Source organism: Mustela lutreola, chromosome 3 (genome assembly GCF_030435805.1).
Source record: "Mustela lutreola isolate mMusLut2 chromosome 3, mMusLut2.pri, whole genome shotgun sequence".
NCBI lineage: Eukaryota > Metazoa > Chordata > Mammalia > Carnivora > Mustelidae > Mustela > Mustela lutreola.
In genome coordinates, this window is record NC_081292.1 from 16,533,201 (window position 1) to 16,560,175 (window position 26,975).

General features: G+C 45.5%; 1 protein-coding gene and 1 long non-coding RNA gene across 3 annotated transcripts in view; one reads left to right on the top strand and one right to left on the bottom strand.

Annotated features, from left to right (window-relative positions):
- ANXA13 (annexin A13) overlaps positions 1-14,375 on the top strand; it is a 58,803-nt gene extending 44,428 nt beyond the window's left edge. For both annotated transcript variants that reach the window (XM_059165683.1, XM_059165682.1), the window contains 7 exons: positions 794-827; positions 1,158-1,237; positions 1,865-1,933; positions 2,351-2,452; positions 7,112-7,187; positions 10,641-10,753; positions 13,702-14,375. In XM_059165683.1, coding sequence (XP_059021666.1) covers positions 794-827; positions 1,158-1,237; positions 1,865-1,933; positions 2,351-2,452; positions 7,112-7,187; positions 10,641-10,753; positions 13,702-13,821 — 594 coding nt within the window. In that variant the 3' untranslated portion in view covers positions 13,822-14,375. The remainder of the gene's footprint in view (positions 1-793; positions 828-1,157; positions 1,238-1,864; positions 1,934-2,350; positions 2,453-7,111; positions 7,188-10,640; positions 10,754-13,701) is intronic.
- Positions 1-26,975, bottom strand: part of LOC131826434 (uncharacterized) — a 78,464-nt gene that overhangs the window by 5,042 nt on the left and 46,447 nt on the right. The gene's annotated exons all lie outside the window — the stretch shown is intronic.

Genomic DNA, 26,975 nt, shown 5'->3' on the forward strand with positions numbered 1-26,975 from the left:
CTTCCCGGTGAAGCTTTGGGGAAACGCCTGCTCTCAGACCCGGCTGGCTTAAATGTAAACTGAGGCAGCTCCCGAAGGGGCCACTCAGCGCGAGTCATTGAAATACAAAAAGCACATCTTCCCACTCCACACTCTAGAGAGAGGCCTGCCCTCCTGCACACAGCATCCCGTGGACTGAACGAAGCCTGTTTCAGGTAGAGAGAAACTGGAAACAACCTAAATGTCCAGCCATCGGGAGGTTGGCTGAATAAGCGGTGGCTTATTATGGGATGGAACATTTTGTATCCCTGAAAAAACACCCGGTGACTACGCATCAACAGAGCTGGATCTCCAAGGCATCTTACTGAGTGAAAAAATAAGTCAAAGAACAACATATACAGTATGGCACTTTCCTAATGCATTCACGGAACAATGCTATATATTTGCAGTAGCCCATCCATCCCTGTACAGAGGGGAAGACGGATCCTTGGGCAGATACTCACTGAGCTTGTGGCATTGACGACCAGAGTGGGGATGGGGACATGGGATGGGGTGAGGCGGTGGGCGGTCAGATGTTAGCTTGGCACTAGTAGTTTTGCTTTTAACTAAGGAGAGTGTGCATGTCACTTGTGTGGCTTGGAAAGTTTGCACAAGGGGCTTCTTCACACCTCCAGGGAACCAGGCGTGGTTCTCTCTGGAGGAAGTTCTAGAGGCATCCTGAGTCCAGAGTCTGGCTCCAGCCGCTTCCCTCTATGTGGTTCCTACTGATCATCCCACTTTGGAGTAATGATTTTTCTTTTACTACTCTTCCTAGGAGATCATCGCCATTAAGGAAGCCTATCAAAGGTGTAAGTGACTTTTTGTTCTGACTTTGGGTAAAGAATGTTCCTTTTGGGGCAGCTGGGTGGCTCAGTCAGTGAGGCGTCTGCCTTCAGCCCAGGTCATGATCCCAGAATCCTAGGATGGGAGCCCTGCATCGGGCCCGGCTCAGCAGGGAGTCAGCTTCTCCCTCTGCCCTCTGCTGCTCCCGCTGCTTGTACACTCAGTCGCTTGCTCTCTCTCAGATAAATAAATAAATAAAAACTTAAAAATAAATAAATTTTATAGAACATTCCTTTTAAAATACCTCTGGGAAAGAAATCATCTGCTTTCTCCCCTCCCTTTTTCGTCTTTGAAAGTATTTGACAGGAGCCTTGAATCAGATGTCAAAGCTGATACCAGTGGAAACCTAAAAAAGATTCTGGTGTCCCTGCTACAGGTAAGATCAGCCCCACTAAGAGGAACTTCTCTTTTGATCAACTCAACTGATTACAGACCTGAATAATATCTGTAAAACTTCCTTTGTATAGTAATGTAACACAATCATAGGAGCGACAGCTTACATTCACAGGTCTTAATAGCCCCATTCAAGGGCAGGGGATCATGCAAGGCTGGGCTGCTCAGGGTCAACCTAGAATTCTGCCTGCCACAAAGGGCTTACTTAGCTTAGACTTCCAGGACCTTCCAGGACCAAGTCTCAGGGTTCTTCCATACCAGGAACCTCCGAGGGGTGAAAAGCGATACTTCTAAAGGAACACTATTAACTTTCCCATGAAGTCACTCTAGGGGACATTATGAGGTTGCTTTCAGCCTGCTTCAAGGTCCTGGGGTTTGGAGTGACCCTTGTTCCTACAAGAAAGAAAACCCAAGTGTTGTCTCAGAAGTTACTCTGTTTATCAGTTGTGCCCTAAAGATGGCAGCAAAGAGCAACACTGTGGCTCTGCCGGGCTCCCACCTCCTCCACGCCACCCCTCTGAAATGGCCCCCAGCTTTCCAGGACTTTCTCTTTCTGTCTTCTGTGGTCAAGCAGGAGCTCAAGTTAATAACAACGTGTCAATTTCTCTAGGCTGATCGCGATGAAGGTGATGATGTGGACAAAGATCTAGCTGGTCAGGATGCCAAAAATCTGTATGATGTAAGTGGGCTGGCCGGCGGGCCTCAGCTCATTCTTTCTCTTTTCAAAAATTTATTAGCGCTGTTTTACGCAAACATCTCTTTATGTCATGAAAGCGGGAGTTACTTAAGAAATAAGTATGATCTTTAAAATAGTTCTTCATATACACAGTCTTCGTGAAATCCTAAGAATTGTTCCTACTCCTGCACTCCAGAGTTGACCACATCAGATCCACTTTGGAACAAGGGAGGACATGAATAATATACATAAATATGTGAAGTCTACTCGAGGTGAAAGCCTCACATGCTTCGTCGATCAACTTGACTTCTATTCGGTGTATATTTTATGATTTCCTGCCAGTGAGGCCTGGTCACAGAACAGGATACTCAGTCTTTCTGCAAAAGGCTTTTTTCAGAATGTTTGCTTTTGGCCCACAAGGCAGGGGAAGGCCGCTGGGGCACTGACGAGCTCGCCTTCACTGAAGTCCTGGCCAAGAGGAGCCACAAGCAATTACGGGCCACCTTTCTAGCCTACCAGATGGTAAGTAAACAAGTCCTAGGGTAACAGGCGGGATTCCACTAAAACTTCTTATCTCTGGAAGAAGATCAGGGATCAGGAACTGCGGGGGGGGGGGGGTCTCTGACAACAGTCATGCTTAATCGGAAGTGATTTGGCTTCTCCCCCACCTCAAGGGATATTTGAGAACGTCTGGAAACATTCCAGGGTGTCGCTTGGGTGGTGGGGAGACTGTGCTAATAGCATCTAGTAGATTGAGGCCAGGGATGCCACTAAACACCCCCAGGGCAGCTCAGCAAAGAATTATCCAGCCCAAATGCAGTGCCAAGGTTGGGAAACCCATTTTCCAACCTAGACTAGGCAAGCAGAGGAGAGCCACGTTGAAGAGCAAAGCCCTCGAGTCAGCATCCAGGTTCAAATCCTGGTCCTATCACTGGCAGGTGACCTGACCTCTCTGTACTCATTTGTAAAACAGGGACCACAATCCTTATCATCCTTACTGTACTTACACCCTGACTTGACTTACAATCCTTATCATCCAGGATTCTTTCGGGAGTTAAATAAGATACGGGGAAAAGGCTCAGAATAGTACGTGGCAGGTGGTAGGCACACAAACGTTCTCTCTCATTATTCCAATTTACAGCTGAGCTGACGACGTGCCTGCCACTCCCACGACAGATGGCATCTACCTCAGAGACAGGCTCCTGAAAAGACGTGCATAAATGACTTTCATAACAATTATTTTTTTTAATCTAATGATAATTTTAAGCCAAGAAGAGGAGTTCGTTATCTCAAGGCATTTAGTGCTGAGTCCTACCCTGAAAATCAGTCTTAAATTGCAAGAAGCCTTCTTGTGGAATGTCAGATTTTCTGTCTCTCATTTTATACTTGGAGAGTGCTTTTAACCATCCCAAGCACTTCTGTGCCCCATATCTCATTTCAGTGTCACAACAATAGTGCTACGTAATGTAGGCTGAGCAGCCAGTGTTACCTACAACTGTCGGACAAAGAAAGTCTGTTACGAGTAAGGCGCCATCTGTAACTTATCAGGACCACACAGCAAGCCAGTAGCAGAGAGTGGACGAGAACTGCAAGATTCCCCAGCCCCAGCCTCTACCTCGGCTGGAGCTGGCCGCTCCTCACTCGAAATAGTGTTTCCTGTGTGTTGCCAGCAGATGAAAAGACAATAAAGCTTAGGAATTTTATCATTACTGTATATAAGCCTTGAGGGCCCTCTGCTTTCAAATCGTGCCCAGAGTCAGGATCAAAGCCAGCTGACCCTGCACTCCCTTGGCCTCTGCTCCTGGAACTATGTAGACTCTGAGCTAGAAGACTTCTCCATGACCTACACCCTCTTCCCACATGGCTGGGGCCATGGCTGGAGTTCCGGGGGATGGCTGCCATTGGTGATCACTCTGGAAACGCACATACACGGGAGTGTGTGTATGTGTGTGTGTACTTGAACTATGGGCCACCTGCAAGGATACCCTCCAGGCCAGTTGTTCTCAAAATTAATCCCCACACAGCAGCATCAGTTTCACTTGAGAACATGTTAAAAAGGAGAATTCTCTTATTTAAAAAGAGAGAATTAATTAATTAATTAATTAAAATAAAAAGAGAGAGAGAGAATTCTCAGCCCCCACCTTCGACCTACTAAGTCAGATTCTCTGGAGTTTGGGTCCTACTTCCAGGTGATTCTGGTGCGTGTTAAAATTTAAAAGGTCTGCTCTAGACTACTAGCCATATTACCTCGGGCAAGTTTTTAAGGATTCTGTGCCTCAGTTTCCCCAACTGTAAAACAGGGATGATAATGGTGCCTACTTCATAGGGTTGGTAATTAACTAATGAGTTAATAGTAGTAAAGAGCATAGTAGTAGGGCATGCAGTAGGTGCTCAATAAACACTAGCAACTGTCAGTAGTCCAATAAAGTTCAAATGGACAATAAGATAATTTACTGATTTAATGATTCTTTACGTGAAACTAGCTCTAACATATTACCTATTCATCATTCCAAAAGCCTTCCCAGAACAACATCCATCTTGATCTTTCTCATTGATTTTTGTGAGTTTCCCCTGATCTTAAGACCCTGGTTCACAATTCTTCCCATGGGTCTCTGGCTAAAATCAGTAAGCTGCTAGCATGAGATCACGGGAGTATGTTATGTGGCAAAGGTAGTTCCTGGCAGAGAGTTGAATTTTTATTTTGGCATGAAAACTTAGCGTTTTACCCTTTCTTTGCCCTCCAACTGTGAGCCTTAACTACTGACACTCTCAGAAAGCCCCGCCATTTAACAGAGCTTCCCCCTCTCTGAGACACCACACCAGAACATCACAGTCCCAAAGGTGACCAACCACAAAAGGCCTGTATAGTTAGAAATCTATAGTTCAATTTAGATATTTTTCTAACTGTATAGTTAGAAAGCTGAAGTCATGGGCCCCTGGGTGGCTCAGTTGGTTGAGGGTCTGCCTTTAGCCCAGGTCACGATCTCAGGTCCTGGGATCAAATCCTACATCAGGCTTCCTGCTCAACGGGGAGTCTGCTTCTCCCTCTTACTCTGCTCCCCCCACTGCTTGTGTACTTGCTCACTCTGCCTCTCATACTCTCTCTCTCATATAAATAAATAAAATCTTAAAAAAAGAAGAAGAAGAAGAAGCCGAGGTGTGTTCCCTACACAGAGCTCAGTATAAATTGTAGGTCCACATACCCAGACCCAGGCACACTGTGTCCCCACCACGCCTGTCACCACTTCTCCCCTCACCTCTCTGTGTTCTGAAGCTTGTTCCAGAGCCTCTAGCTCTAACCACTTGGGCCAAAGCCAGAGGGCCCAGAGTTCTGCTGTGGGAATGCTGTCTCTTTGGGTGAATCGGCTTGAAAAGAAATGTCTCCTCTATTCTTCTAACAATCTTCCAACAGACACACTACCTGGTAACTAGAGGCCTCAGAGGCTTGTCTGGAATCCAACCTGGGCTCTGTGTTTTGTACGAAGATCGGAAAACCCGATCTGTCTAAAGAGCCCCCTAACAATTAAGTGTTCCAGTAACTACAGTGAAAAGGCCGCCATGTGCAAAAGAGATTCATAATAGCCTGGGCCAGTCCATTGTTTTCCATTTGTGTTCCGTGGAGCCCCTGGGGGTGCCTTGGTAGCTCCCAGGAGGGGGATGTGGGCAGGAGAGAGGGAGACAAGAGGGTGTAAGGTGAGCAGTGCCCCCCTGGAGTTGTGTGATGAAGAGGCTGGAAGAAAGCAGAAACCCGGCAATATAGCCCAGGGCTGGGGTACAGAAGCTCTCTCCCACCTCTCCAGAACAGCTCCTTTCCTGCTTTGATCTGTTGTACGACTGAGAGTCTGCAGAAAATGTAATGCACTCTTCTGGCCCAGCATTAACAATGGAAACAGAAAGCGGTTTAATGTGAGGATTATTTTTTTAGTAAATGCAGACCTGTGTGAACAAGATGTCCTCTTGAAATGCAATCTCAGTCTGCAGAACGAGAACCCTGTTCGTGGGAAAGTGAAACCAGTCCCTTTCAAAATACCAGCTCCTGCAGCAAACCGAAGAGAGGCTGGGGACAGCTAAGGAAGGGACAGAACTGAAAGCCCCCCAAGCCAGTCCCCACCGTCGAGGTCCATCACCCACACCGGCCCTCTAGATGTCGAACCCTGACAAGGAGATCAAGCACCAGGGTCTCATTAAATCTCAACCCTCCTCCCCTCCCCTACCTCTACTTTGCTCGCTTTGCAAAGAATATTTTGTCCACTTGTGTTTTCGGAATAAACCACACACACCAGTGTGTCCCCAAGGACCCCGATTATTTACGGAACCACAATTGTGTCACACCCTCAAAAAAAATTTCTATGAAAGAAGTTTCAGTATTCTTAATGCTTAACTGCATGTCCCCAGACCCAACCAAGAGCCCTCCTTTCTCTTCATTGGCCTACCCTGAGTTTGGCCCCGGTGGTCCTCGCCTGAAACACAGTCACCATTTACTCTGAACTTCAGCTTCTGTAAATATTTGGAAAGAAACCTAATGTGGAATGGTGTGCAGAGTGATAGGTGGGCCGATGGTGAATACAGGATCATTTGGAATCACCCCTGAGTGAAGGAAAGTGGCATTTTGATATGGTCAGCCCTCTGGCTCCCAGCCCAGGCAGCACCATTCTATCAGAAACATCAGACCAAGTTCTTATCATGAACTTCAGAGTCCCCACTGCTTATTTTGCCCAGACTGTGGGTGGCTGAGTCCCCAGTCCCAGGACACGGGAGATGAGAACAGTACACGTAAGAGGATTGCCACCACAGACAGCCTCCTAGGAAATGGGAAGCGAAAAGAATTTTAAGAACGACCCTGGAAACTTAACTATTACCAAGATGTAAAGAATTATTGTAACAGTACAGATTCATTGTTTTCGCACTCCCAATTTCACAGATGAGCATACAGGCCAAAGGAGTGGTCCTCACTGGGTCAAATCTGACCCCCTAGAGGTCAAAAGTCATCAGCCATGAGAACCCCCACTCACATGGGGGCCACCATCCCCAGCCATGTAAGGCACAGGGCCAGATAGGTTCCTTAAAGCCGCATGACCAAATCTGGAAGAGTTCAGTGCTTTTTGTAGAGAAATGACCCCACGAGTATCAAAGCCAAAAGCAAAGCCTGGAATAACAGCTGGCCTTTGGTTGTCTCTCCAGCTCATCAACAAAGACATCGAAGAGGCCATTGAAGAAGAAACATCGGGAGATCTGCAGAAGGTCTACTTAACTCTCGGTAAAGTAGACCATGGGGAGTCCCTGCCTTAGATTGGGCTGCCAGTCCCAACCAGACATGGAGTCAGAGGTTGGCATGTTGGAAGACTTTAGGGAGTAGCTTGGAAACCACACCTCGAAGCAGCATTGGGTAAGGGAGAGAGCGAGTGTGATGCGGTAGGAGATTTGCTGCCCCATCCCCATGGACCCCTGGAGCCCAGAGGGAGCAACCAAGAGACAATGGCTGCACCCTGGGAGCATTTGCAACCCTGGGTAAGGCAGCTCCTTGGTGGGGTTGGGCAGGGGGAGCAGCATTCCTGGGGAGGGACTCACCCATGAGCAGCCAGTAGGCAGCAGTTGGAATGAGTGCCTTGCTCCTGAAGAGGGCATCTGGGTAGGATGCACCACAGCCTCCATGACAGCCCCATTAAGATGGTGGGTCCACAAAAGCATCTGTCAACAGTCTGGGACCATTGTCTAGACTCAGAGAGCGTGAAGTGTTTCTGCCAGGTTTCCAATCCATGAACAAGTTTTTGCCCATGCCTGATGGCTCGAGGGTGTTCTTTTCCATGGTTCCCTTCAATACTTAGAATGAATGAGGTCTCTTTAGCAAGACTGGGGAGGGACACCAGACCTTTCTTATGCCAAGCGAACATCACGACCTTCTCTCCAGGTGTTGCCTATAGGCAGGAAATAGCAGAAAGATGGGCATGGCAGTGTGTCTGGCAGGCTCCTTTTTCCTTTCTACAAGCCCGGGAATGAAGGCATTGTCCATTGTCCATGCTCCTATGGTGAGGAGTTGACAGCACCGTCCCAAATAGCACAAGAAATGGAAAGATAGATCCCGACAGTTCAGTTCAGTTCTCAGAGGGAGAACTGAAAAAGCAGCCCTGAAAGTTAAAAAATGTGCTCTATCTGCCAAACTTCTTGTTTTGCTTTATTGTGGGGGTTCTAAAAAAATTTTTTGAACAATGTCAGCAATTGATTTTTTTTAATCCATCCTCATTTTGCATTCAAATTAGCAGGACCTCTACTATGATGTACAGAGGCTTAAACATCCCTGGTGTCGTTCCTGACCCACCCTGACATACATGGACGACTGTCCTTAGGGCTTCAAAGATGAGTCTTTTAAGTGGATGGAGAGATCCACTCACAGCCTGACTCAGAGGCTCCGAATCCTTTCTGTGCTTGCAACCCATGAAATCAGGAAAATACCGGAATTCAGTCAGAAGATTATATTAATCTTCATTAATATTAATTATTACTGGCAAACCACTATCAAAATTATTATTAATAATAATAAAAAAGTCATTCCATTCTTTAACAGTTAGTTAGCACCTAACCCAGGTGCAGCAATCAGAGGCAAGTAGGTCTAGTTCCTGCTCTTAAGAAGCTTAAAGTCCATGGTGGATACCCACAAACCAACAGATTAGGTTACAGTAAAGATAAAAAGAACCAGTGTGAAGAGAGCACAGGGGAAGGACAGACTATGTCCCTGGAGATGGGCATCATGAAATGCAGGACTTCATTGTACTCCAGTGGTAGCAAACTTAGAAGTGATTAGAAACTACCTCAACAAAAAAAGAAAGGAAGAAAGAAAAAGAAAGAAAGAAAGGAAGGAAGGAAGGAAGGAAGGAAGGAAGGAAAAGAAAAGAAAAGAAAAGAAAAGAAAAGAAAAGAAAAGAAAAGAAAAGAAAAGAAACGACCTTAAGAATAAAGCACACAAGTTGTAGAACATGACTTCACAGTTCCCTTTTGTAAACTTCACAGTTCTCTCCTCATACCTGACTCATAAAGATGCCAGTTTATGGCTAAATTTGAGACCCAGTGACTCCCACCTCTTGCAGCCTCTGGGGCAGCACTCCTCCAGTGGGCTCCACGGACCACTGGCATCAGAATCTTCTATGGGGAGGTGTGAGAAAATACAGTTTCCTGGGCCCCACTCCAGGTTACCTAATAGAATCTCCAAGAATGGGGCCCAGAAGCCACGCTTCTCCAAGCTCCCCCGAGGGACTGTCTTGTCCTCAGAGTGGCTGGCTACATGCCACAGCTCTAGCCCCACATTTTCCTGGCTAGCCCCTTCCACACTCTTAAGGGATTCCTGCTGCTGTTAATAATGACGTTATTCACCAGGTGTAGACTGTGTGCAATAGGAAAGTTGAGGATTCTCTTCCCAGAATATCAGGAACCAGGAATGTCAGGAGAGAAGACACCAATGAAGGGTTGGAACATCCTGACATTAGGCAGACAATTGAGCATCCGTGAGTCCTGCACTGGGGAGGGTCTTAAATGAGTCTCAAATATGCTACTCCCCAAATTGACAGGTTCTCCCCACAGCGGTCACCAGTACAACAGCTTTTGGATTATTTTCTGAATAAAGAGGTCAGACACCTGAGGCTGGGCTCTTCTCCACTGAAAGTTTTGGGGAGTCCGCACGGCCTATAAAAGCAAGAAACAGACCCTCTCCCCCAACCTAGGCCCCGCTTCCCTAACCCTCTTCCTCTCCAGTGCTCATAAGGATCCGTCATCCAGGCAATTACCCAGAAAACAAGAGTTCCCATTTCAGGACATACTAAGGATGCACATTCCGCATTTATGCTAAACGGAGTACTTGTTATTAATTACTAACATCAAAAATGTGGTGTTCTAGGTAAATGTCAACATCTAAAGAGTAAGTGGTTCGTTCCCCCAAAATGTTTGTCAGGATGGGTCCCCATGACCCTGGGAGGTGGGGAGCAGAGCTGTGACTTCCCCGCAGGAGCAGAGTCTGAGCGGTGAACCGGAACTGCGCTTCACTTCTCTGGGGATTAGCTCAAAGCTGGCAGGCAGGGGGAGGACCAGAAAAGAGCAAACGAGCAGGAACACAGGAAGGTGGTCCGTAGACAGCGTCAGACATTCCATCCGGCCGCATTCCAGATGGAGAACTAAGAAGAATGTGGGGCACTTGGAAAAGATTCCGAGATGAGACTCGCAAAGCAAACCCCGTGAGGAAAAATAAAGGATGGGAAGGTGGTTTCGCGCAGGAAAGTAGGCCACGGTCCAGCAGAGTGAGCTCACGATTATGAAGCTTTATTACATAGTGTCACCGGCCAGTGCGTGTTTCCCCTCTGAACCGAACGCCAGCATCCGAGATTTCCTATAGATAAGAAAAATTACTTCTGCTCGTAAGAATCATGAACTTGGCAGAGAAGGCCTGAGGGTGTGCCCAGCGTTCTTCCCCCTCTGAAGGGCCTTCAGGGATCAGCACAGGTGATGCTGAAGGGGTTTTTGACTCAGGTCTTGGTTGAAGACCCCAGACGCCCTGAGCCAGGGGAATCTTCCAGATCCCGTTAGAGTGTGATCTGGCTCCTTTCAAACATACATCTCACCATTGAGTCAGCTCCAAGGGCAGCCAGGTGACACTCTGGGTCAACTGTGTCTTCAGAGGGTCTCCATGCTAAAAGCCTCTCCTTCTCTGGTCCTTTGTCCTGCCCAGTGAGGTGCGCCCGGGACCAGGAGGGCTATTTCGCTGACCGTCTGTACAAGTCCATGAAGGGCGCGGGCACCGATGAGGAGACACTCATTCACATCATCGTGGCCAGGGCTGAGGTAAGACACGCTCGACTCCAAGGACGCGGGCGGCCACTTCTCTTCTGGCCACCGCTGATGTCATCCACAAATAGTTTTTCTTCAGGGTCTATTTACAGAAAAAGTAACACACAGACAGCCCTTGCCTGCCCAGACTTTGTGGAAGACACTGTGCCGTGCTCCAATCTGTTTCTTTTTATAAAAATACAATAATGATAGTTGCTTCTATTTTTGCCATCTGTGGCTCCGGAGAGCTGGTGGCCTGTGCAGAGGGGACCTGGCGGGGCCGCTCTGGGGAGCACAGCCATGCTCAGTTCCATTTTAAGGAAGACGAAACAGACACTGGAAGGTTGATGGCAGACAGGTCACCCAGCAGGGGAGCCAAGAGGTGGGCCCACTGTTGAACACAGCACAGGAGCCCAGTTTTGCACAAGAGACAATATTTCTCAACTTTTTTTTTTTTTTAATTATCAATCATCCTACTAAGGAGCCTTTGGGACCCAGTGTTTTTCCTCATCACCACTCCCCTCAAAATACCACAGATAGACTGTGTATCTGTTTATGTTCTGTATGTATATATTGCGCTCTGTAAATACACGTATGTTCTTTTTAAAATTTAAAATCAATTAATTAACACATACTGTATTCTTAGTTTGGGAGGCAGAGTTGAGTGATTCATCGTTGCGTAGAACACCCAGTGCTCCTTCCATCAAGTGCCCTCTTTAATTCTGTTATGTTCTCTCTATGTATGTGTGTGTGTGTGTGTGTGTGTGTGTACTTTCACATAAAAGGATTAAGGTTCTTTTCGCCCTCTTAAGAATGTACTTTTGCCCTGTTGGGAGTAGCAAACGATGTGGCCCTACTTTGAGAGTGCCCACGTGTAACAAAGAGGGAGATGAGTAGCCCAAAGCTTGGGATCAGCCGTCAAGATTCTCAGTGGATGCTTTGAATCAAGGGGCCGCAGAGTGAAGGCGAGACAAAATGAAGGGGACGTGGCATCTCGTCCGTAGTAGGAGAAGCGTCGCAGAATGAAGTCTAACTGAGCCCTTGAAAAAACACAGACATCTTCCCTCCAAAAATTGTTAATTGAAGGGGGATAGATCCCAACCCAAATCCTGGCCCGTGGCTTTTGACAAATAATACTTAACATCTGACACCGTTTTAAAATATAACTTAGCAACAAGATCTCTCTTTCGTTTTTAATTTCTATTCCTGGAATTTCCCCTCCTCCTCCACTATTCATGGTTTTCTTCTCGCTTCCAGCCTATTACTCTGGCTACCCACTCCTTCCCTTCTCTAGTCTCTCTGCCACTCTCCGGAGTCTCCCTTTCTCCTCCCCTCCCCAGATGTCCCGTCCTCTCTGTCTCTCTGTCCCTTGGCAACTCACCCTCCGACCCACCCTGAAAATTCTCTGAGATCCTGAGGCTCAAAGAAGCAGGTGTGCAGTGGAGCAGGGCGGGGCTTCTGAAAGCCTCCAGGGGATTGGATGGTTCTGGGGGGCTCCCTGGGGCTTGTGGGGACTCCACGTTCACTGCAACGTGAGCCATGGAATGGTCATTCCAAAATGCTCTGTCCCATCTTGGGGTTGGCCACATATCCTGGGTCATTTCCACATACGGGTCATTCCCTCGGAATTCTTCAGGCCCAGTGAAACGTACTGGCCGGATCCCCTAATCTTCTAAAGCTGCCTGGTACCAGAACGGAGCCCCAGTGTCGCCCATCCCACTCCCCACACTGACTCCCACCACCCCAACTGCTCCCCGAGCCAAGTGGGGGACCAGAGAGGAGAGCCGCATCCTGCTGGAGTCTCCCTCCTGCTCAGCGCCCACTTCGCACAATCCCTCATTTGCACAATCCCGCACCTTCTTTCCCTCTTAGTTCATCCCTCCGATGGAGGCAGGAGGAAGAAGAACCAGAAACCCAAGGGACAGTTTATGAATCTGTCTAGAATGCACAAGAGAGTCTACAGTCTTAAAAATTAAAAAAAGAACCCAAGTCCCTGTTAAAGAAAGCTCTGTGCTGCTTGTATGAGACATTTCTCTCTGTACTTCCATTTTTTTTGGTGCAAGTATGGTCTCCCTCACTAGGTTCTAAGAGTGTTTGGAGCTAACAACCTTTTTATTTATTTTCCTTCTGAGTCTTCTGCCCATCTCCAGCACCCAGGCTTTTCAAGTTATCAATGAATTCAAAATAACCCCTACACATTGATACTGATTTGAATTTTGTTGATTGGCACTGACAGCCTTGCTGAACAGGGTACAACAGCCAAAAAAAAAAAAGCTTCATTTCAAATCTCTGTTGATAATTTTCTTAACCCTTTACGAAGGGTCAGCAAATTGTGGCCTGTAGACCAGGCTTGCTACTTAATAATGATTCATTTTTTAAATGACTATAAAAAACTCAAAGGAAAAATACTTCGTAATACATAAAAATCATATGAAATTCAAGTTTTGGTACTCATAAATTTTATATTGGGATATAGATACATAATAAAATTATATTGGGATATAAGTATATCCTTAAAGTTGCAGAGGTGGAGATATATATATATTTTACATATATATTTATATTTTATATATATAATATATATTTTAATATATATTTTACATATATAAATAAATACATATATTCAACCTTTACAGATATAGACTCTGCTTTCCATTCCCATATATATATATATTTTACATATATATTTATATTTTATATATAATATATATATTTTAATATATATTTTTAATATATATTTTACATATATAAATAAATACATATATTCAACCTTTAGAGATATAGACTCTGTTTTCCATTCCCCATTCATAAAACAAAATAACAGTAGTCCTTATTGCGAAGGGTTGTTTCGTGGCATAAATGAGCAAATGAGGACAATTTATTCAGAACAGGACCTCCCTGCATTTACAGGGAACAGGCTATAAATGTTCTTGTCCTCATAGCTGTTGTCATGTCTCCTCCAGGCGGACCTTCAGGGGATAAAAGCAAAGTTCCAAGAGAAGTATCAGAAGTCTCTCATTGACATGGTTCGCTCCGACACCTCTGGGGACTTCCAAAAGCTGCTGGTGGCCCTCTTGCACTGAACCAAGCCAGAAGAGCGGGAGCCCGGGGAGGAGCCACCCTTGTTGAGAGCCCATTTCAAACCAGATCTGTAAATGTGACTCCAGCACATAAAGTACTGAAGAGTCCTGGCTTATTTTCTTGGCAGCTTGAATACCGTAGCCCAGCCAAGCTGTTTAGGTGAAGGGCAGCAGCCTCCAAACGCTTGGACCGGTCACCCCGAATGCTGGCTTAGCGGGTACCCGAGCTGCCTTTCGGCTTCCCTGTAGCCTGGTGAACTGAATGCTCTCTGAACACAAATGAAATTAGCCGTTGATGAAAGGAAGTACACTTGTAATAAAACATTCAGAAGAATATGTATCACACAGAGGTGGGTAAGGACTGAATGGTTAAAGGACAGCCCTTCTGTGGGAGCACCTGGGTGGCTCAGTCAGTTAAGCATCTGTCTTGGGCTCAGGTCTTGATCTTGGGGTCCTAGGACCGAGCTCCATGTCTGGATCCCTGCTCAGTGGGGAGTCTGTTTCTCACTCTCCTTCTGCCCCTCCCCACCCCTAGCTTGTGCGTGTGCTCTCTCTCTCTCTCTCTCTAATAAATAAATAAATAAATAAAATCTTTAAAAAATGTTTTTCCTTCTGTGTGTTCAATGTCAAATCCTCAGTGGTAATTAAAGTGGGTTATGCACCCATTGACTGCTTTTCCAAAGACTCTGTTGATTAGTTTGGCTCTTGTCCTGGAAACACAAGACTTGTGAAATTCAAACATAGATGGGAAATGCAAACAATAACCTTTATTAATAATCACCAAAGACAACAATCAGGGCTAGCAGCAAGGAAACAGTTGAGGTGTCCATGTGGAAAGTAACTAGGGGTAAAACACACTAATCTGCCGCCCGGTATAAATGGTTCTTGCCACCCTAGACATTTAAGCCACTTGGTCCTCAGATCTGGTCTTCAGATGCAATTGGGCTGGGCACAGTGCCAACAAGATCAAGGTCAGGGAGCTGACTCTCAAACAGATTGGTCCCACACTTATAGAATCTCTGTTCAAAATGTTAGTCTCCCAGCCATGTGTTACTAGACATAGAGGGGACTGTCAAGAGAACATGGACACTTTGATCTGATCGTTACGGTTATCATTTACTGGGTGATTACTTGTGTCTGGCATGGCTCAGTAGCACACTCTCGTGTTTAATCCTCTCGACAGCCCTATGAGGTTAATATTACTCCCATTTATCAGTAGAGGAAACTGAAGAGTTGGTTACCAGGCTGGTAATGGAGACTCAGGCCTCCATGTTCAACAGAATGCTCTAAGTAGATGAATACAGGCACAGCTCTCTGCCCATGAGCAAAAAGAGGGCACCCACAGCTCTGCCTGAAGGAACGGGAAAATGCTTCACAGAGATGCATGTGTGCTGGGTTTTGAAGAATGTATGAAAATCGTCCAGAGAAACAAAGTAGAAGGGCAAAAGCAGAGGTTCAAGCATGGGGAAGCAGGATGTGTTCAGGAAGTGGTGAAATCCATTCTCCCGGGCATCGATGCGGTGAAAGGAAGGAGGGTTGGGGAGGCAGGCCGTGAAGCCGTTGAAAAGTATGTTTGGATCACATTAGCAGTGGGTTTGCCTGCCAAGCGTGGGCTCAGGCCTTTGGGCAATGGGGGGTCACTGGAGATGTTTAAGTGAGGGAGAAACATGATCAGATTTGGGCCTTGGCAATGGACTTGGTGGTGTAACCAACATAGAGCAAATAAGCCAAACTCTCAGTATCAACGGTCAGGTCATGGGATGTCTTTCTAGTGGCAATAAAATGATGACTGACACATCGAGACGTTAACATCTGTGTCCTCCACACACTGGTTTATCTATCAGTCATCGCGGTCATTATGAGCTTCAGCACATAAAAAGGTTTTCTAGAGCCAAGCTTAGTGACAGATCACTATGTTGACTGACTTGTTGCCAAAGCTGGCCTTTGCTTTTAAAAACAGAAACAAGACAACCAGTTCTCGGGATCTGAGCTCCCGGTAAGCACAGAGAAACAAACCAACAGAAGGAAAGGAGATCCGTTAGCAGCAGCCGCTGTTTTTGAGATTGTTGAAGGCCACCCCTCATGCCGAGAAGAGCAGCAAGGTTATTTCACGGGCTCAGAAACAGGCTGAGCCAACCAAGAAGCAAAGTCATTTGTCTGGTCAAGGTCTCCCATGGGAAATGCGGGAACTCAAACCCACGTTCTTCCGACTCTAATGCCTGAGCCCTTTGCCATGCAAGCTCGGGTCCACAGGCCTTTCTCCAAAACTTTACTGAGCAAGGCAGCAGATTCCTCCATCTGTGGCTGCGGAATACTGCTTACTGCTCACCGTGTGCTTGACTGGGGGCGGACTCAGGAGAGCTCCTGTCTGGTCTGTCCCAGGAATGTCCCGCCCCGTGGCAGGCCAGGAATTTTCTCCTTTTCCTCTCCACACGCCCCTGCCCTGCACAGGTCCCACCTCACCATTCCCCAAGCCCCCTGTTCCCCGAGCCCTACCAGAGGGTAGGGCCTGCCTATGGAGGGCGCCCAGGGGAGAAAGAGAAGACAAAGTTAAAAGGAAGAGCCTGGGCCACAGCTCCTCCCCAGATATTCAGGTAGATGGGGAGGGGTCTGAACCCTGCCCACAAGGCTACATTAGAGGGAGCCATTCCCATGGGTGCATTTGGTTTCCGCATGAAATTCAGTGCTGGTCCCTGTTTGGGTTCCATAACACCGCTCACCCACCGCTCACCACCTGGACAGGTGAGTCACATAGACCTTGGGGTGCTTGCCCAACTGAACCACAACAGAAGCTGATGTTCCCCCGTGGAGCAAAGAGAGTGCCCAGCCAGCTGTGGGAGCTCCAGCCTCCTCCTCATTCCTCTCAGGAGCTCTGGGAGTCCCAAATGGTTCTCTTCGTGCAGGCCCAGCCCAAACATTTGTGGGTCGCAGCCCATCTCCCCTGCTTTTCCCTTTCCTGGGGGAGTGGGAGCTGATCTGTAGCATTTGCTGCTTTCCATGGTATAAATACTCTCACATGGTCAGTTTCAAGGTGTTGACATGATGTCACTGAAGACAGAGTCGGGAAAAGATGAGCAAAGGTACACCAGCATATGGTAGCTCCACCATACAGACACAATAGATAACTTCACGAGCAGACCATAGGAAAATTTAACAATTAGGAAGTAATGAATTTGGAGTTTTCGGTACATTTGTTATTGATATAATTTAATTGTAAGTTTGCATACTTTGATTTTTAATAACCACTGCATTTAATAAAACTCACAAAATTCTTGAAAAATTAACAATTGAATCTCATGAACCGATAGGAGCCAAGTCCAGCACTCCACTTGGGGAGGATCTTAACTCGTTTCTTCCAGAGGACTCCAAGACAATTTGCACCCTGTCTCCAGATACTCACATAAGAAGTGATTATCCTGAACACTCTTCCACCCAGTGGGATAGAGTACATTTCAGGGTCACAGTGAATAGTTGTGTATATTGTCTACTGCACAAGGCTGCCTGGCTGAGGGGATGTTTGAGACTTTAAATACAGCCCCAAGTTCCCCATCAGATTTTGCCTGCAGGACAGTAGCTAGAGTGGCAGCTTGCTGCTGCCTAGAGAGGGCGCCTTCTGCTAATCTGCACAGAGCTACCGTATAGGCTGGTCCTGGAAATCTAAGTAACCGCTTAGATTTATTAGATATTCATTAGATATGAGGGGCTGTTGAAGAGACTCTTCGAGGAAGAAAACACTTTGTTAGCAGCTTCTTATTCTAAACATTTTAAGTGCAGCTCCGCTAGGCACCCCATAGAGCATATAATCAATGCTTGCAAATCTATCCTTGGGAGAGTATTTGAAAGTGAAGATTAGACGGAGAAAGAGATGGGAATCATGGTCCATAAGATGAGCCAGAGGTTTTATCACGTTGAAGGAGATAGGTGGTGAAGAAACACAAGCAAGCAGAGGAGGGCTCCCAGGTTGCCTTCAGGAAGACATAAGCCCCATCAAAATTACACATGACAGCCCCTGGAAGACTCAGCCATCCTCACGCAGAGGGCAATGTGTCCCTGCCCCAGTAGGGCAGAGTCTGACTCTCTTCCAACAGCAAGACACCAATGCACAAGACTCCTCCAGGCTGCAAACAAACTATTTCTCAGACAATTTACAGCCAATAAAAATGCCTTAGATAAGCCCCCAGGAACTAGATAAGCCAAGAAATAAGGGTGCCAGAAAATCAGAAATGGTATTCAACTCTTCATGCCAACAAGCAGGATCTACCACATTGAATTCAGAGAGAGAGATGTCAAGGCTGCCTGTTTGTGCCACTGCAACGTCTCCCATGACCAGGGTGGTGCAGACCAGTATGTTGGGAGACAAAGGGTCAGAAGAGAGAAAAGAAGTACCCAGGGGTGGGGGCGGGGGTTGGGGGGGTGGTTCAAAATAAACTTTCAATTTGATTTGATTTGATGTTCTGTAAATTTCAGACTTACAGAAAAAGTTGTGACTGTATTACAGAATTCCCATATACCCCACTCCTAGTGTCTCACATTGTTAACGTTAATATGGAACACTTGTCATGATTATGAACTGATATTGATAATTATGACTGAGTAAAGCCCATACTTTCTTCACATTTCTGTAGTTATTATTTGTAGTATCAAATTAGTTATCCAAAATACAAAATAAATATTCCTGAATCCATACGGATATAAATACTGAATATTGATATTAAATATTGAATAAATAAATAAATGAGGAGAATAATCTCCTGAACGGAAGAACCCCAAATAATTTATGGGTTCCCATGAGAATATCACATTGCATTTAGTCTTCATGTCTGTTTGGGCTCCTCTAAACTGTGATGGTTCCTTAGAATTTCTTTGTTTTTGTTGAGTTTGAGACTTTTGAGGTGTACTTGGTGGGTAGACTGTCTCTCAATTTGGATTCATCTGATGTTTTTCTCTGATTAGACTGGGAGTTTGTGGAGAAAGATCACAAAGGGAAAGTGCCATTCCCACTACAACGTATCAAAGGTACATGCTATCAACAGGACTTATCACTGTTGATGTTGACGTTGACCATGAGGCTTGGCTAGTTTGTCAGGTATCTTTACTGCGCTCATTAAGAGAAAGTCACTGTGCATGACACACACTTAGTGGGTAGGAAATTATACTCCACCTCCTTGAGTAGGGGAGTATCTACATAAGTTATTTGGGATTCTTCTGTTCAGAAGGTTTGTCTATTCTCCCTATTTATTTATTTAATAATTTGTTTATATCAGTATAGAGTTAGGAATATTTATTTTGTACTTTGGGTACAAACCCAAAACTATACTATTTATTTTATTGCTCAAAATTGTTCCATATCTTTCTATGGGGAGTTCTCTCAGTTGGCTCTTGTGTCCCACTGACATACCCACTCACTTTGCTTTTTGAGTACTTCTTTAATTCCTGACACTACTAGATGTTCCAAGTTTATCTTGCATGGTTCCTTCCCTAGCCCTAGAATCTGCCATTTCTCCAAGGAGCTCTGGTTCTCTTTGTGGGAGAATTATATTAGAAACCAAGATCTGAGTACTAGGTGTGCTCATTGCTGCTGGGATGTCATTGCTTCGAGGCCCACTCAGTGGACAAAGCTAGGGAAAAAGTGTGTGTATATTAAGCCATATATACACACATATCTATATTTATACATACATGTAGATAGATGACATAGTGTATGTGTAATCATAGACATAGATCCATCTGAATCTGTATTAAATTAGACATGAGCTCATACCATGTCAACTTTCATCCAGTACCATGTGGTTCATGCTAGAAGGGGATTCTTGACATCTTAAAAACAGTGTAAGGAGGCAAGATAGGGGGAGGTAAGCTCCCAGAGAAAGGATCCATGGGGAGAATCAAAGCAAACCATATGGTGCCCTGGCATGTGCTACTGGTTATATTTCCATTCTGAATGGTGGGGTTTATGCCCAGGTCTGGGGAGAAAGGAGAGGCCATGGATAAGTGGTCCTCTGAACTCCTCCATACCAGGTACCCAAGGAATTGTCCTTAGGCTTTGAAGAGGATGCTCCATGGCTCTTTCATGAGTAAGCCAGAAACTCAGACATCTTTTGTTCCTAAGGCAACCAACCTTCAGTGAGTTCAAAAGGTTTTCAACCAACATTAATACCACACAGGGGAAAGGGAAAGCAAGACTGTCTTCAGTGTCAGAATCAAGAGACTGTGCCAGTCTCTTCCTGGTAATGATTTTTGGCACCCAGTAAGTATCACTTCAGGATTGCTTAGAACAAGGGTGTTTTAGGGCAAAAGAGGCCTGAGGCATTTTTAGACTCTGAGCTAGAAGACAAAAAGCACTGGTTTTGAATCATTCCTCACTGTGAGTAATGTGGGCCAGGATAATATGACTCAGAAACCAAAAGGGACACACTAATTGGCTGAACTCTGAATTCAATCCAAGTATTGATTTTTTTTTTATTGCAATGAAAACAAAATCAAAGTTATTGTTTTTAAATCCTACTGGACCAGTTCAAATTAGAACCAGTCTTTGGAAATCTTGAACTAGAAGAAAAAAAGAATCAGAAAAGCAAAATCATTTCCATAAATGTATCTCATTCAAGTGTCTGCATACACAGATATGCACCGTATATGTATTTCTATCAGTAGCAGCTCTTTGAACTGAATCTCACTTAACATATTTGCGAGATTAACCAACATGTCCCATGCTTTCTACGGAGTCAGTTGGTGGATGTCCTAGAGACTGTGAAGACTGGCGGCTCATGAAGGACTAGGTAGGAAGTCCTCTGTCTTCTGGTGGATCATGCATTTTGCAAGAGTGCCTTGTATTTGTTCCCAAGGCTGTTTATATCTATTGTTTTTGCTATTCTAATTACATAATTTAACTAGATGGTAAAGAAGCTAATAAACTATAATTACAGAAAGAAGGACTTCTTGTTTCTATAAACACAAAATTCAATGCTTTGAAAAGACTAAAGGTGTATTACATCTAAAATAAAAAGAATGAGTGACTCACTTACAAAGAAAAGTTCTCAATAAATCAATGTACATCTGAATCCTTGAGAAATAAAATTAAGTTATATATGTTTTATTAAACGGATTCTCTGCTTTCAGCTTAAACATAAATGACCAATTGCCCTTCCCTAGTGTGTCAAATGAGACACCTTTCTTCTGAAACACTTCTGCTTCCTTCTGAAACACTGATTTATCTTGATGATCATACCAGCTTTTTTCCTGATCAGAGACCTCCAAGGCACTGTCATCACCTCCCACAAAACCCAACTCCTAACCCTCTGCACAGGGATTCATAGGAGAAGGAAAGACCAGAGAGAGGCCTCAGGTGGCTCCACTCGCAGGTCCTGTCACTTTGGGAAGCCACTTTGCTCTCCTGACACCCACCTTCTTCATCTGTAAAATGGGTGTGGTGAGAGTTCAGAAGCTCCCCTACTTAAGGACCAAATGCAAAAGCACCTTCAGGACAATCAGGGCGACTCTGTCTGCTAATAAGAGATGTTTTTCTCGGTCACTTATGTAGTCATTTTGAGCTTACCAAAAACAATAATTATTGACAAATAAGTGGAGGAGCCATGCCTACCTCATACGATCTTGGGGCAGATTAAATGAAATAAAGTACCAGAAGCCCTTAGCACAAAGATGGACCCATGCCAAGAGCTCCCTACACTCCGGCTGTTTGGTTGTCTAACCAAGTCACCCCATCTGTGCTGGGGTAGCCAACCCTGAAATGGAATCACGAAGCAGTCTCCTGCACGATGAGGCAAATCCAAGGTGTGGATGCCAAATGGATTCATGCCTCCCACCCTTTCCCACCTGGACTAACACGACAGACCCCCCACCCCCACCTCCGGTCACATCCTCCTCCAGACTATTTCCCACCCCACAGCTGGCACTACCTTCCCTAACTGCAGCTCTCTCCCACACTGTCCCCAGGCGAAGGGTTCACCACTCAGACCGCAAGCCTTTATCAGGACTGCTTCCCCTCCACTGGGATGTCCAATTAGCATCTCATACTAAATGCATCCAAAGAAAAATCTTCATTTCCCACACAAAACCAGTTCCTTTCTTGGTTTTCCCTCACTAACCACCCCCAGCCAGACAGCTGGTCAGGCCAGTCATCTTTGATTCCTTGTATCTCTCAATCCTCAAAGACCATGTATCAGAAGTCCTGCTAGCTCCCTTCCTCCAAACGTCTTAGATTTCCCATGATTCACCACCCCCATAGCTGTCAATCCAGGTCAAGTCTCCATCTGTCCTCTCCAGCCTGGGCCCCTACAGTATAGCTTCAGAACTGGTTTCCTCCTTCCCCAGCTGCTTCACTTCTGAATCCTTCTCGCACGCCCTTCCCCCCACTTACCAGGCACTGACTATGCTGGGCTTTTTTCTGTTCCTCAAACTCGTCACGCTTGTTCCAGCCTCCAGACTTCTGCACTGTAGTTCCCCCTGCCTAGAACCTTCTTCCAGACTGCCCCATGATCCAATGTCATCACACTTGTCACCCCCTCCAGAGGCTTATACTGGCCAACCTTTCAAGTCCCATCCCCACCACAGTCCTCAAAACATACCCAAATTCTCTCTTCAACATTATCCCGTAGGATCTGCATAGCGGTCGTCACCATCTGAAAGTATCTTATTTCTTTACCTATTCATTGTCTACCCCACCACTTCCACCAATAGAAGATAAATTCTAGGAACTCAGGAACTGTTTCTCTATTGTTCACTATGTAACCCCAACACCTAGAGCAATGCCAGACACATAGTAGATGTTCAATAAAAGTGGTTGAATAGATGAACACCCAACACAGTTTCCTTCCTCCCCCTCTCCAGCCACCCTTTGCCCTTGACTTCCACTTTCTCTTTCAGTTATAGCTCAGACCTCACACCTAGACCTGCCAACCCTTCCCTGCTATGGTTAGCCATTCTCTCTGTGCCCTCCCTGTCACACAGTTCCATCCCTTACTACATTATTCTTCATCATTCTCTTTATCATATCCCCAACCATACCAGGAGCTCTGAAACCAGAGGCCACATCTTACCAGTCCTCCAGCCCAACACACAGAGTAATTCTCTATACTTCCAACTGCCTTGGATGCCCCGATGGCTAGATATGAAATAGTCTTTCCCTCCAAACCCTTCTCAATCATGGTCACTTTTATAGCACTTATCATTATCTCAAATCATCTCATCTCTACTTATTGATTTGTTTGTTCCACATATCTATTGTCTGTCTCCCACCTATAACCCTAGTGACCGGAACAGTGGTTGACACATAGTAGGTTCTCAATTAAAGATTGGTTTACAAAGGACTCATTCAACATGTTTGTTAAATGAAAGCCTAGTTAACTGATTAGCCACCATGAGCACTATAAATCTCAGGGTATTCAAAGTAGGGAGATGCAATGCTATGTTTACAGCAGTTACTCATGGTTTCCAAAACAAGACACAAGGACGTGATTCATGAAAATTAAATCACATTAGGAAGCACATGTTGAGGGGAGAGGGGAAAGAGGACAATAGAGATTTGGCTAATGAGAAAAATGGGTCTCGAACTGCCCGGGGCATCCACCATCTGAATTACTACTTGGTTGTTTCTTTTGTTTGGCATTGAGAGCCCAGACAGGAGCAGCAAGTCTCTCTAGTAATTCTATTCCAATTAGTCCAATTAGAGACCAGTGCAGAGATAATTGCCCAGATGTTTGATTTCATCAGAGGTCGCATTGCATATGCAGCCCACAAAGATTATCACAGATACTGGCATAGATGATAGGAGGGAGAAGGGATGACACTCAGCAAAACAGGTCATAAATGCAAGTTCCAAGAGTAAAGGAGTTTCAGCAGCCCCTTTCCAAGAAGAAGACCTCAGGTCATCTGCCTTCTACAGGCCCTTGACCTGGGCCAGCTGGGGAGCAGGAGCATAAGATCTGCTGGTGATGTCAGCTTGGCATCTTCAATGTGACTTGTAAATAATACCAACCACGTTAAGTCACTGTAGGTCCACAGGATGGCTGAGGACATGGGCAATGTGACAGCCACAAGGCCAGTGAAAGTGGAGGCTGGGACTGAGCCCCCTGGTGGGGCCAACAGAACAGAGGCCAGCTCCGGGTGGCCAGCAACCAGCCCCAAAATAAAGTTTCGTCTGGATGGCATGGAGACCTGGCCAAGATGGGTCCACCTCAGTGGAGGGAAAGGTCTGGCTAATTCCAAATAGGTTGTCAAAAACAGAAATGCACCCAAGAACTAGCTGCACTTCACCTTGGGACAGGGTGTGTGTGATGGAGAAAAGTTGTTGATTTCTACTTTATTCTTCCAAGGAAGAAGATAGACCAGTGAATTGGTCTGAAGTCCAGAGGAGATGGGAAGAGCATCTAGCATAGTGGTTCCCACCCTTGGTGGCACAGTGGAGGCTGGCAAGCTTACAGAATACCGAAGCCTGGACTCCACCCCCGAAGATTAGGATTTTATTGGACTTAGACCAGGGTGCAGCCTGGGAATCGGGCATTTAAAAATTTCCCCAGGGACTTTAATGTGAAGCCAGGTGAGCTCCATGGCTTAACACAGGATGAGGAAGCTCTGAAACCCGTGGACACTCCCAGAAACTCCCATCACCTTCTGGACTCATTTTAAGCACAGAGGAAAGAAAAAGACCACTCTTGTCCCAAAGGGTCCTTCTGGGGCATACAGAATGCTGCTATAGGTTATATTGAACCTCATCATTTTCTATAAAATCCTAATTCCTGAGGCTAGCTAGCATTCTGGGGTCTCTATCTACCCGCTCATGTCGTGCTCTCCACTAGATCCTTCTGTAGCACCTGTTATGGGCCCAATGGTCTTGTTCTTATGAGGTTTGTGTTCTGTTAAGGGAGACTGAGAATAAATAATGACACATCACATCATAGAATAACTTCATACAACAAAAAGCATAATAAAAAAAAAAAATAAAGCAAGGTGATGTAACCTAGAAAGGCAGGTAATGAAATGCAGGTTACTTTCAGTGGTCAGAGAAGGTATGTTCAATGAAAAAATATCTGAGCCGAGTCCTGAACATCAAGGTGCCAGCACATGAATGCCTGAGGGAAAGGCATTCCAGCAGAGGGAACAGCAACTGCAAAGGTCCTAGTCTCAGTCTCGTGGTGGCTCCACCTTAGCCCCTCTACTCTCCTGTGAGATGTCACCACCTGCTCTGCCTCTTCACTTTGGATTTGTGCCATCAGAGGTACCATCTTCCCACCCAAATCTATTACTTCTTCAAGAACCCCTTCCTCCAAGAAGGCTCCCACACCCATCTCCTCCTCATTCTGGCCACTCTTTACCTCACCGCAAATGTTGGTGAATGCCCTTGGTAAACTGCAGTGGGTGTAAAAGCACAAGACATGATTGTTGCTCTTCATACCTCCGTAGCATCAGGCCTGAACTGGCACTGAATCATCCGTCCTTGAGTTTACGGTCTTATTGTTTCACCTGGTACATCTGGTCTCCTCCTGTGGGATCGCTGGTTCTCCGGGGCATCGATCCAGTTTTCTGCAGCTATCCCTAGTTGCTTCTAGAACAGAGCTAGGCATTCATTCACAGCCCCTGATCGGAGCTGTATATCCGAGAAGCCAACTAACTTGTCAATTAAGAGTTTATGTGAATAAAAGTCTTAGTCAGTAACCATGTAGACTTCACTCTATTCCACACTAGTATTATCTCCAATATACAGATGATGAAACATTGGAGATAGCTCCAATATAGAGATGACGAGGTACAGCGAGATCAGGCCATTTGCCCCAGGTCACACAGCTGGAAGTGGCAGAGCTGGGTTTTGAACCTAGGCCTGTTGGTATTAGATGCTGGACCCTGAGCTACATAACCTGTCACAAAGCATGAAGATCAGTAGTCCCATTCTCGATTTTTCAATAAAGAAACTGAAACTCACAAAAGAATTAACAGAGGTGGCCTGGTCCATAGACTGAGTTGGCATCAGAGCTAGGGCAGATACTCACAGCCTTGGATGCCAAGGCCTCTGGGCTCTCTGCTTTGTCATGTCCCTTTCAAAAAGGTCAAAATTCTGGTCAGGATTCAGCCAAAGCATCAGATCACCGCTGTGCCCTCTACTGAATTTAGCACTGCCAGGGAACTCCTGACAAAAGGGAAAATGTCTAATGAAATGGCCAATGAGCCCCCGACCGGAGCGCAGTCACTCACTTCAAATAACGTATTTTTTTCTTTCTTCCTCTATTTCTCTCTCGCTTTCTTTCTTTCTTTCTTTTTCTTTGTCTTTTTTTCCTCATATTTATTTAATTTTTTTATTTAATTTTTTCGGTGTTCCAAGATTCATTGTTTATGCACCACACCCAGCGCTCCATGCAGCACATGCCCTCCTTAATACCTACCACTAGGCTCACCCAACCCACCACCCCTCTCCCCTCCAAAACCCTCAGTTTGTTTCTCAGAGTCCGCAGTCTCTCATGGCTCATCTCACCCTTTGATTTCCCTCAATTCACTTTTCCTTTCCTTCACCCGATGTCCTCCATGTTATTCCTTATGCGCCACAAGTAAGTGAAACCATAGAAACCATATGATAATTGACTCTCTCCGTTTGACTTATTTCACTCAGCATAATCTCCAGTCCCATCCATGTTGATGCAAAAGTTGGGTATTCATCCTTTCTGATGGAGGCATAATATTCCTTTGTATATATGTATCTTCTTTATCCATTCATCTGTTGAAGGGCATCTTGGTTCTTTCTTTGTTTCTTTCCTTCCTTCCTTCCTCCATCTCTCCCTCCCTCCCTTACTCTCTTTCTTTGAAATGGCGGAGATGGGGAAGGACAGGAGAATGAAGTTAACACGTATCAAACACCTTGAGCAGGCCACACGACCTTATCTGTAGTATATCATGGAGGGCTGCCAGCTTTCCCAAATAAAAAATACAGGATACACTAAACCTCCCCCAAAAAAGCAATAAAAAATAAGCAAATAATATAAGATGTATACTTGACTTTGAATTTCAGATAACAAGAAAACATTTTAGCATAAATATGTCTTATGACTCTTTGGGACATACTTACACTACAACCTTGGCTTAATGAAACCTACCTCCCAGGACTATTCTGAGGATGAACAACTCACCGAATAAAAAGTGCTCATAGGTACCTAACT